This window comes from Corvus hawaiiensis, chromosome 8, assembly GCF_020740725.1.
Source record: "Corvus hawaiiensis isolate bCorHaw1 chromosome 8, bCorHaw1.pri.cur, whole genome shotgun sequence".
NCBI classification, from domain to species: Eukaryota; Metazoa; Chordata; class Aves; order Passeriformes; family Corvidae; genus Corvus; species Corvus hawaiiensis.
Genome location: NC_063220.1, coordinates 32,411,435 through 32,423,518, shown reverse-complemented (window position 1 = coordinate 32,423,518; position 12,084 = coordinate 32,411,435). Strand labels below are relative to the sequence as shown.

The window sequence follows — 12,084 nt, the reverse complement described above, 5'->3', positions numbered from 1 at the left end:
TTTCTTACAGCTTGGGGCCCGGTACCTGTACGGTGGCTCAGGGCATCTTTTGTAGAGCTTTAACGGTACAGCAGACGTTCAGTTCCGCTGGCAGGGCAAGGGACAGGGGAATTCTGCCACTTTGAACAGCTCTACAGTTGGGTTTGAAGTCAGGCTTTGGATCTTCAGCATTTGAAATGCTGCAGTTGACAGTTCCCCGCCCCCGAGCCTGTGTCAGACTACGAGGCTGACATGGCTGCATACTGCTTTCCCGTTAGAACCTCATCAGAACTAGGCACCCCTGCAGTGGTTTTGCTGCTTAAAGCAGATACCTATGATTAGAGTTTGAAAAAGAATAAAAACATTGTTTTCTTGATCCCAGTGGTGGGGTGAAGGAGCCCTGGACTGTTCCACAGGTGTTTTGTGGAAGGAGCCCCAGGGGGCAGATGGAGGAGGTTACAGTTCAGTTTCCACAGGAGAGGAAAGGCCAGCTAAGTTCTAGTGCTCACCTCAGCGTTCTCCATGTTCCACAGTACACACTGAAGTCACAATAAAAAAAACAGCTAGAGTTTTGTGCCAGCCTTTATGCTGCCTGGATACTACCAGTTTCTTCTAGAAGCCTTTTCCTTGCCACACAAACAAATTTTTTTGCTGCCCAGCCTGCTATCCCTCCTCATGTGCCTCTATTGCCCAGCAGCTTCAAAAAGGACGAACAATTACACACTCTAGAGTCACTGGGAAACTTCAGGGGAAAAAAACTGCCCCTGAAGCCCATTCACCAGCTACCACAGAACCAAAACCATCTTTTCCTTTGTCCCAGCAGCTTCACAGTGGTGTTACTACTATGCCAGTGTTGGAAAAGGGATTGCATGTGTATTACCCATTATGGTGAGGAAAAAAAGAAAAGGTTATTCAAAGCTTTCAAGAAGCTGTCAGGATTATGGTGTTGTCAGCTGTTCTAGAAACAACAGGTAACTGAAATTTCGTGTGTGTGTACATGCACAGGTGTGCCTGTGTATAAGCAGCCTCAGGTCAGCATGAAGGCAGGAGTTCCTATGAAGCTGTATCTCCTCCTGCCACAGTGAACACCGTGTGACAGCATCCAGCAGTGAGGTGCGGCCAGGGCCCCCCCCTCCATCTGCCCCTGAGCTAAGGCTGCACTGCCAGGCAGCCTCCCTGGGGAAAGGGGCGCGCTGCACACAGATCGGGAGTGTGGGACAGGGGCTCTGAGCAAAACCTTCCCCACAGCCTACAGCTTTGGGAAATGGTTGGTTTAAAATGTGTTAGACGGGTTAAAGAATTGTTTGAAATTAGGCTTGATGATCAGTACGTGCTTTGATGTTCACATCAAAGTGTGTGACAGAGGCTGTGCTGCAGGGCTAGGACTGCTGAGGGGCTGGGCAGCCCCACTCCCTAATTCAGTTTGTATCACAGTCCCCAAACACATCCACCTACCCCCTTAATGGCAACAGTGCCCTGCAAGCACCACGTGGCTGCCAGAGACTGGCAGCCCTTTCTAGAAAGTTCACATGCTGCAGCAGGGAATGAACTTTAGAGGCCATCTGGTAAATTTTACACCTTTTCTTGGGGAATTGAGATAATTTCAGTTTGCCATCACACATATGCATTCTACCAGACCTCTATTTTTTTTTTTTTTTCATTTTCAGAGAGCAGCAGTGTGTGTTTTATTAACTGGAAGATTTTCCTGCCAGTTCAGAGGCATTTCCAAATTGCAACTAAATCCAGCCTCTTGGCTGTATTTTTTATTTCTGCCTTACCTGCATTTGTGTTTCACAATCAGAATGAAGACAGACAATAATAACACACTCTCTCCCCTGATCGTTTGACCTGGCAAAGGGAGGAGTGTTTGCACCTTTCTTAATAACCCAGTTTGTAAATCTGTAGCTTGCCCAAGGCTCTGGGGTTGGGCTGGATGGCAAAGCACAGATCACTCTGTCACTAAACCCATGGCCCTTCAGAGAACTGGCCTCAGTGCTTTTACACAAGACAACTGTTTCAACAAAGGGGATGTTTACAAGGTAAAGTGTGAAGGCTCTCCAGTTTTGTAGAGCAATCCTACTGTTTCTACATCCCAGCCCGAGTGAGCTTCCTCAGTATTCCTGTTTCCTGTCCATGAGCAGCGGTGGAAGGCGCCCCTGCTGTGGCACTGGTATGGCTGTGCTGAATGCTGGGGAAAGTGGCCATAGGTGATGGGCTTTGTTGTTTTGCATTCTGCCCTTGGGTGGCACTCCCCAAGCAGCTGGAGAGGCCACACAGCCACTGGGATTTCTGTGGGTTATCCTACTTTTGATATCCCATGCAAATCTTGGCTGCTGAGAACAGGTTCAGCAGCTCTGCGAGAGCCAGACACTTCAGATTATCCCAGCACTGCTCAGGAGCACATATAGGAGCCTGGAATATGACAGGAGCAGCTGGAGACCTTACCTAGAAACAAAGGAAGCAAGGGGTCACATTTTCACAGCTCTTCGTCAAGTTGGTTTCATTACCCATCAGTAATAATTGCAATAGGACCTTGCAGACAAGCATCATGAATTCCTGTTAAAGAAAAAACCAAAACAATCAGCATTATCTTCAAAAGCATTTATATATTCCTCCAGCTGAATTTCTGTACATCACTTTAAGTCTAAGCCACAGAGCATGAGTACAGTGATCAAACACATCAAGAGAAAATGAGGAAATTATGGTTTAGTCTCTGGTAATCTTACTTTTTCTCTCTTGTTTATTCCTGTGCCTACTGTGATTAAAAGCACACTGACTTCTAAGCTGATGTTTCTGTTTCCTCTTACAGTTGGACAGCGTCACTTCACTAATTCAGGCCGCCAAAAATTTAATGAATTCTGTGGTGCAGACAGTGAAGATGTCCTACATTGCATCCACAAAGATTATCAAGATTCAGAGTCCTACTGGCCCACGACATCCAGTTGTGATGTGGAGAATGAAGGCTCCAGAGAAGAAGCCCCTGATTAAAAGAGAGAAGCCAGAAGAAATGTATGCTGCTGTCAGAAAAGGTTCTGCAAAGAAGAGAATCCATCCTGTGCAAGTCATGAGTGAATTCAGAGGCAGAGAAATAGTCTAATATTTTGCCACTAAGTCTTCCTATCTTGAATTTCTGATGATTTTTCACCTTTCCCCGACTTATTTAATGTGTTAATGTTTTGCTTGTCTCTAAATCTGTAAGATAGCACTTGCTTAAATTATTTGAAAATGCTGTTGGATTAATTAGAAGCACACAGTTGGAAGCAATACTGATTGTCTTGCAGGGACAAACTCTGGTGTCTCTGGCACAGCAGGGCCTGTGCTGCAGTTGGGAAGGTGCAGCAATGTGCTGAGTGCCCAAAGCCATCCTGCATTCACCAGGCTTTAGGAGCTCCCTCAGCAGGGATGAGAGTGGCCCGCACTGCACTGGATCTGTTTTGTGACACACAGATTTTCAAACTCGTGCTGCTGGGCCAGGTCCCTGATGGGCATCGTCACCCCGTGACCAGGTCACGGCTGGGCTGCTCAGGTGAGCTCAGAGTCTGGGCCCTAAACCTGAGCCCACACTGGAGCATCCAAAGACCTGTCCTTGGCCAAGGCCATGCCTTGGAAATAGAAGTCTAAAAACATTTGATGAAACACACCAAGTGGTGGAACAACATGGATGTAATAATGTAGTAAAAAAAGCCCTGACTGCAAGCCAGCAGGGATGACAACTCTTTCAAAGGTCTTTGGAAACATGAACAGCAATCTGTGTTCTGCTCCCTGCTCTCTCCTGTGAGCCCCAGTAAATCTGCTGACTGTTACATTTGGCAGTTCAGATAAGTCAGACATTAACAAGAAAAAACTTTTCTAATTGCTGCACAAAAGAACCACGTTGAAATAAATCACTGTTCTGAGACCGGTGTGTGAAATACACGTATCTTGAATCTTAGGAATGGGGAGACTTTTCCAAAGCAACTGTAGGGAATTAAGTTATTTCTGACACACAAGTCCTCAGTGCAGGACTGTGCTGGTGAGTGCTGAATGGCTGCACTCGAAGTGAGTAATGAAGGTAAATCCTGCTAGTCCAGACCTCTGCAATGTACTTAAGAAAAACAAATTTTTCCTAAATCCTTTTGAATCTGAAATCCACTTGGACTATTTTCTTTAGAAGGATCTAACTTGCCTTTTTACCATGTTGTGAGTTTTCCCAGACTACATTTGTTACTGAAGATGTCTTTGCTTGGCCATTCAGTAGATCCTTTGGTATGGCCACCTACATTTGCTAAGGTGAAAGGGCCCCCTCAAAAGCCAGAACTTCCTGTGTGTCACTGACTGCCATTATGGGATGGCTCCACACCCCAGGCTGCTGCTGCGGGTCATTTATTACCATATTTGCACAGCAGTGCCTGACCTGGCCCAGTGTGGGCACCAAGAATAACCGTAAGCTGTGCCTTTCCTCTTGGGGCTGCTCTGTTTGGAAGCTCAAAATGCTGGGACAGGAAAATTTCTATGCTGTTGGTTATGAAACCCCATGAAACTGTAGTGCTCATGAATTAAAAATTCTACAGATCACTCTTCCTTCCACCTTCCCTAACTTTGCAATCAGTTAAATGGAACAAAAGGAGAAGTTTGGAAGAAAAATAACCTCTTTCCAACTCCAGTTCCCTCCAGCATGTTTGCCTTAAGATCTTAGTAACGTCTCCTGGTCTTTGCTGCTGCTCCTAAGGCTCCAGAGGCAGCAGGTGAGCTGACATAGCCTTGTGACCTGCTCTGGGGGGTATGGTTGTCCTGAAACCCTCATGTCTCCAGGTTACACCTTGGATGCAGGTCACCTCGACGTCAAGCATCTGTAACTAATGCCTTGGTATCACATTATTAATAAAAAAGCGTGTACACCCCTGAGAAGCTGTTGTGGGATTTTTTCAGTGTGTCTCAAGTCCACAAGGCCTGCCAGGTGTGCTCAAAGGAGCACCAGCCTTCCTTCCAGCACACTGCATGTGCCCCCCTCTAAGGGAGGGGTTTGGCAGCATTAGGATCACTAAAGCACAGTTTACTGCTTCATTTAATGCTCCTGACTGCAGAGCCAGTCTCTGCTCTCACCCTGGCCATGCTCAGTAGCCAGTTTGATCTCAGTATGGGAATTTCACAAAAATCAACCCTCTAAATGAACAAGGAAGTCAAAACCCACTGCTGGTTGTTGAGAAGAGCCAAAAGAATGATAATTAAATCTAGACTAAATTTATCTTGGGTCAAATTCAATCCCAAGTGAAAAAGTTTATTCCTGGCTAAGGAGGCAGAGGCGTAAGGAGTCTTGGAGCTGCAAAAAGCCCAGCTCGTTACCCCTCAGCCAGTTTGGGAAGCACCACTTCCCTGCTATGGCTGAGAATTCTGAAGGAGGATGAACTGCTCAGTAAGTTTTATTTCAAAGCAGCTCCTCAGTTCATCCTGCAATCGCCTCATTCCCTGCTAGCCCAGCTTTCAGCGAGTAACTTCTCCCCCAGTTTCTGTCTGTCCCTCACCAGCACATCCCCTCACACTGTGCCCTCAGCTGCTCTCATCCTGGCAGAGCTGCAGCTTTCTCACCTCAGCAGCTCACATTATTTCAGTGGCCTGCCTTGGCCTCTCCCCATTACCACACTACGGAGCGAAGTGTGATGGATGATTGAAGGCAAGTTTGTATTAAAAAATTTCACTAGAGCACTAAAAGATAAGACTCCCATTGCTGAAGCACATTAGTATAAGAGGACAGATCTGTGTTGGGGTCCCTCCCCTGCCGTGTAGCCCTGGGAGAGGGGCCCTGAGGGCACAGACACGGGGTTTCCTGCCCCTGCTCAGCCTCGTTCCCATTGGTTGGTTTGTGTTCCCTGCGCGGGCAGAAGGACCCTTGGTCCCGTGACTGGAACAGTTCCTGGGCAGAGCTCCGGCCATGCGGCTGGAGAAATAAACATCTCTCTGAAACAGCTATCAAGAATCTGTCTGTCCGTATATATTTCCTTTCCACGGGACTCCTGGTTTGATATATGCGTGTTGCAGGATCCCCACTGCAACAAATGGTGGAGATTTGTGAGCAGAACGATCCCCGATCCCTAAGCGACTGATTTGTGTGAGTAAACCCTGGAAACTTTGGATTCCTCTTCTTGGTTTTGCTTTGCTATTCCATATCTAAACTATGGAGGAACCGTGGGAAGACTCTTGGCTCTCAGAGCCGCATATGGACATTTATCTTAAACTTAAAATGATTCTTGAACAACGATTTGTAAATTTTAGCTTGATTCAAGCTCAAAAAGAACTGAAACACTTCCTGGCATGGTTGTTTAAGAACTTTTTCTATGTTTCTTGGGATTTAATTATTACCAAGGGCTTTTGGAAAACCGTTTGGACACAGTTAATACTGGAGTCAAAATATATGCCGATGGAAGAATATTTTCGTGAATATTATTTAGTTACCGAGACTGTTGAGCAATGTCAGCTGTGTCCTGGTGAAGAGAAGCCTGGCGCAGGGACCGTGCGGCCCAGGCCACGTGCACCGAGCGCTCTGCGAGCAGCAGCGAGGCAGTTCCCGCGCGCGGGCGGAGCCACGCGAGCCGCAGTGTCGGTGGCGGAGCGAGGCGCGGCGGGAGCAGCGGGACCCGGCGGTGCCCACCTGGCCCAGCGCAGCGCGTGGTGGAGCGAGCCCCGTGAACGCCCGACCGAGAGGGGCGGCACGCGGGCGGCGGCTGGCGGCGATGGCGGTGGAGCGGAGCCGCGCCCAGCCGAGACGCGCGCTGGAGCAGGGCGCAGGGGGGTCATCGCTCGGGGGCCCGGCCGAGACGTGGGTGCAGCGCCCGGCAGCGGCAGCGAAGCTGCGACCAGAGGAGGCGACGCACGGAGAACTGAGCGGCGCGGCCCGGCCCGGCCCACGCGGCCCCGAACGCGACCCCGGGAAGAGCGTGCAGGCACCAGCAGCCCCGAGAATTCCAACACGGGAGCGACCGAAAGAGAGAGCAAAGACGCAGCGAGACAGAAAACAGCAGCCACTCGGAAAAAGGAAAAGATCATAGCAACTAAGACCTTAGGGATAGTAAAATGGTATAATGTTAAGCAAAATTATGGTTTTATAACAAGGTGTGACAACCAGCAAGACATATTCGTGCATAGAACTGCTATTAAAAAGAATAACCCTGAAAAATGCATCCCAAGCTTGGGAGATGGAGAGGTGGTGGAATTTAATATTGTACTAGGGAGAAAAGGGTTACAAGCATCGCAGGTCACTGGGCCTGATGGTGTTCCTGTAAAAGGCAGTATATATGCAAAAAACCGTAGTCATGTTAGACAGTATCTCCATTGTAAGCCCCCCCTACAGTCTCCCTTTCCTAATCCCACCTTTCCCTTTTACCCTATGTCCTATTACCCCCAGTGTATTCCCAATCCGTTTTTTCATCTATGGTTTCCCTCACAAAACCATGCTTTTGCCAATTGTTTCCCCAAAAATCCCTTTCCAATGCCGAGTGGGGGATGAAAAGGGGGAGGGAAGAAGTTAAACCCTCTCCTGCCTCAGTTTCCCCACAAAGCATGCTCAGAGAATTCTGTCTCCCTTCTGTCAGCCCTAAGATGTTCCAGAGAATCTGTTTGGACATTTAAAGACTCAGGAGGGTGGCTTGTTTTGTTTTGAAACTGTTCTTGTTATGTTTATCCAGTTGTTTTCATTCTCCTTTTATTAAAATAAAACGGGTGAGGTGTTGGGGTCCCTCCCCTGCCGTGTAGCCCTGGGAGAGGGGCCCTGAGGGCACAGACACGGGGTTTCCCTGCCCCTGCTCAGCCTCGTTCCCATTGGTTGGTTTGTGTTCCCTGCGCGGGCAGAAGGACCCTTGGTCCCGTGACTGGAACAGTTCCTGGGCAGAGCTCCGGCCATGCGGCTGGAGAAATAAACATCTCTGAAACAGCTATCAAGAATCTGTCTGTCCATATATATTTCCTTTCCACGGGACTCCTGGTTTGATATATGCGTGTTGCAGTATCCCCACTGCAACAGATCTGCATCATTTCCATGAATCCCAATGCTGCTGATTTTGTTTTTTTTAATAAACAGCTGATGTACTTTTTCTCCCAACATAAGCTGGTACCACTAGGGAAGCTCTATAGCTGCCTCTCTGCTGAAGAACACAACTAAGCAGCCTAACATCAGGCCTGGCATAGTGTTTTAAAGGGTTTTAAGAGGCCTGCAGCTCTTTTTGAAAGGCTTGTGTTCATTTTCTATGAGTCTACAACTGAAGCATTTGAGAAAAGTGTATTTATACAGCAAGTTCTTTCATGAGCTTTTAGAAGTTTTCTTTTTGACAAAAAATAGTAACTTTTAAGTCTTTATCAGCAGTAGATAATAAAATTCTATGTAAAACCTATTTTTGCTTCCAGATATTACTTATCCCTTGTGTGTTGCTCCTGGTTGAACTCTGGGGACTTGCCTGTACATTTGGCCCAGAAAACAAGGAGATAAATAAACCCCTATTGCCTCAGGTCGGATTTAAAACCCAAACAGAACCAATACCCTGTGCTGGAAGAGGCAGAGAGGGACGGGTGTGTATGGGAGTGCTGGACAGGATGCTCACAGGGGTGGCACTTTTGGCAGAGGACATGGGAGCTGTGGAAACTCCAGAGCCAGAAGGGCTCAGCGAACAGCACTGGGCTCTCACCGTGGTACCTGAGCCCAGCGCTGGGGATGCAGCGAGGGATGGTGCCTGTTCCTGCTTCACCACCCTGCCTCCCAACAGCCTGGAAGAGCATCACTCACCTCCGCCTTCCCACAGCTCTCAGGCACCCCAGGCCCCAGGGACCTTCCCCAGCCCTCTGCTGGGCTCCCACCTCCCTCCCTTCTCCACAGAATCCTCTGCATCCCACGGAGCCACGCCTGGAACACTGAGGGAGCTCTGCTTGGTTACACACAACTGGCAATAAACCCCCTAAGGCCCCTGGGGGGGCTGGGAAGAGAGAGCCAACAGAACAAAAGCACTCACCTGATACTGTTTGATAGCAGCAATTTAAGAGCATATGAGCAGAGTAATTAAATAATAATTAAAGATCAAGCAGACGATGCTATACACTTTTGTCTTCCCTGTGAAATCATCAGAACTGGCTTCACTCTCTCTCTCTCCCCAAGGAGCTCAATGGGCTTGGTTTTTGCAAAACTACTTCTTAAAGGGGAGAAAATAGACCAGCAGTGTTAATTAAAAAGCCATGGATTTTGTGTAGTGCACTGGAAGTGGTGTTGCTACACTGAAAAACACCAGCTTTCAAATAATAAACCACAAGTCACTGGAAACTTTCTCAGCATAAAGAAAAACAAAATACATCCAATGCAGAAATGGCAAACCATGAAAATACTTCAAAGCCCCTGATGTGTCTCATCAACAGGAGGAATGTGCTGCTATGGTCCAAGGAACTAGAAGCTGAGAGACTAATTTTTGGCTCCAGCCTACAAGCAGTAGTTTAGATGAAAGCTTACACTGCAAGAGGTAGATCTAACAGGTTTATGTTTAAGGAGCTTTTTACAGGATAGGAAATATTCATGTTCTGGGAGAGTGGCAACTGTTGGGCAAGATGGTCTTCAAGGTCCATTCCAACCCCTCAACATTCTATGATTCTATATGGATTATACAGGTGCCACAGATTTCATACAGAAATAGTGAACACAGAGAGACAGACCACAAACACACACTGCAAACCATCTGCCCTTAGTGCTTGGCTGATCTTTGCCCTTGGCTGATAGAAAAATAACTCTCTCTTATTTACCTATTTATATAATTACAAAATTTATTATGTATTTTATATCTATTACAACACATATTATTAATGACTATTATAACATAGTCATAAAATATGAGTAACATAAATTAATGTAACTATTTTTAATACAATTAAATATACAGATATAGTTAAATGTATTTATATAATTACATAATATTTAGTTACTGGTAAATTGTTAGAATTCATAGCAAGTACACAGAAGTACATGAATGTGTCACCTTACAAAGGTGCAGCATTTCACATACTCAGCCTCAATTTTCTGCTTTTGAATTAATCTGACAGGGAAAAAATGGCTGCATCTTACAGCAAGAGTAGAGCAACTGCATCTAGTCAGTCAGAAATCAAACTGGAACTTGAGCCCCCAGCAACTAAAAATAAAGCACAGAATAATTATGTCTGCAAAGCTTTCAAGAGTTTGAATAGGATATTAATACTTTCTATACAAAGAAACGGAAATGAGACAACTTTTTGGCTCAGGATGAGCTCTATTATCACTGAAATATTTTTTGTCTAGCTACAAGCATTACACCAGCCAATATAACTTCAAGACAAGTAGTTGTTATGTTAACAAGAGTGACTAAGATGCTTCACTTCCCCCAGCATCCTATCCTTCAACTACTCTTCCCTATTTTCTCCCCTGGAAGAACCTCTTGTTCTCAGGGCTCTGGAATGAATATAGCACATACAAATGTATTAACATTTCAGTTACTGTATCCATTGCAGAGATTACATCCGAAGCAGTTACTGTGAATTAAACCCATAGTCTTGGCTAAAAATAAACAGAGTGTAGACAACCCTGTCACTGGAATAAAATTCAAGACTCAAATCTGCCAAACCATTCAGTGTTCACTCCTCTTGTCCCAGGCCTTCTCTATTCTATTTGGCTTTTTTAGCTTGTATGTAAGACACTGCCCACACTGGATATTCCCAGATATAGATCTCAATAAAATGGGTTCAGTCTGTGATCAAAACGGAAGTTTGGTTTTTTGGGAACCCAGTCACAAGCCAAACTCTGTTATAATTCCCTGGAGCTGGGTGTGTAACAGAGGCAAAGCTTTAAGGTGACAGTCTCCTCCTCCCCCCATTCCAGTACCTCTAACAATACCAGCTGCTGTGCCACCTGGGCACAGCTCCACCTTCCCAGTGCCCTGCTCACAACTGTCTCCTTGGGCTTTCCTCGCTGTCCCCACTCCCTCCTTTGGCACCTTCACCCCGAGTGTGGAGCCTGTGGGCTGGCAGAACACCACCTGTGAGTGCCAGTGGCCATCCCAGTTCTCCTCTGCGCCGCTGCTGGGAATGAATTCTGATGAGAGAACGTGTTACCCCTTTCTGAGCTCAGGAGGAAAAGGGAGGTAAGAGAAAAAGTGACATTTACAGAACATGGGAAACTTCTGTTTTGTAATTCCATTGTTAAGGCAGCACTTCCCAAGGGGGCAGAAATAGGTGCTGCTTTCCTCCAGAAATGCCTCTGGGGGAGGTTCTTTGTATGCAGTTCCTCCTACATGTGCCCACCTTGTACTCAGCACTTGGAGGCTACCAATTCATTATCAGCGCACAGTAAGGATTTTGAAAGTAGCCACCAAACACCTTCCTAAGTAAGCTCACTTGTCATTTTCACTGGACTGATCTCTAAAGATGGGATTCAAGGGACATTTTGCCTGTCACTGAGGAAAAAGGCAGTGCTAGGACTGACACATCCCCAAGCACTGGATAACAAACACCCTCATGGGCCAACCTGCTGGAAGCAGATGAGCTGGGACAGCACTCGGATCACTTTGCAATGCTTTTAATACTGCATTACTTATACACATCCAACATTTACCTGAATTCCATCCCTGCTTCTGGAGTGAAAGGTTTTTCTTTGTTCTGTGAAATCAATATAATCCCAACCCTGCTCATGCCCTTCTGCTTGTCTAACCTGAGAGAAGCAGAGATAAACTCCCCATATTTCTTCAACACATCTCTTTTCCCCTTGCAGACAGATTTTCCCTTGTATTTAGATCTCCATAAATGAATAAAAGATCCGCTGACCAGCTTCAGCCTAATTGTCATCGTTCCCACTCTGCCTCCCTGGCAGTAAGACTCCAATCTTTTTTACTGAAGTGCCAAGCTGTTTTGGCAAGCTGTGTTAATTGCCCACCGTAATGCCTAAAGATTCTGATACCTAAAGGGAGGATAAAACAGGGATTAGTAGCAAAACACTACAAGAATTAAAGCAGCACATACAGAAGAGCTTACAAAGCACTCAAAACCTTAGACTGCAAACAGAGCAGGCTCCACCTACAAAGTCAACAAACTTAAATGCAGTAGCCAAAGGCTTCTCCCTCTGATCTATAATTTGGC

General features: G+C 46.4%; 1 protein-coding gene and 1 long non-coding RNA gene across 5 annotated transcripts in view; one reads left to right on the top strand and one right to left on the bottom strand.

Annotated features, from left to right (window-relative positions):
• CTNNA3 (catenin alpha 3) overlaps positions 1–4,866 on the top strand; it is a 437,555-nt gene extending 432,689 nt beyond the window's left edge. For both annotated transcript variants that reach the window (XM_048310542.1, XM_048310541.1), the window contains exon 18: positions 2,789–4,866. In XM_048310542.1, the coding sequence (XP_048166499.1) occupies positions 2,789–3,076 (288 nt within the window). In that variant the 3' untranslated portion in view covers positions 3,077–4,866. The remainder of the gene's footprint in view (positions 1–2,788) is intronic.
• LOC125329114 overlaps positions 1–12,084 on the bottom strand; it is a 324,502-nt gene that overhangs the window by 10,681 nt on the left and 301,737 nt on the right. For all 3 annotated transcript variants that reach the window (XR_007205044.1, XR_007205046.1, XR_007205045.1), the window contains one exon: positions 2,425–2,535. This is a non-coding gene — a long non-coding RNA (uncharacterized LOC125329114). The remainder of the gene's footprint in view (positions 1–2,424; positions 2,536–12,084) is intronic.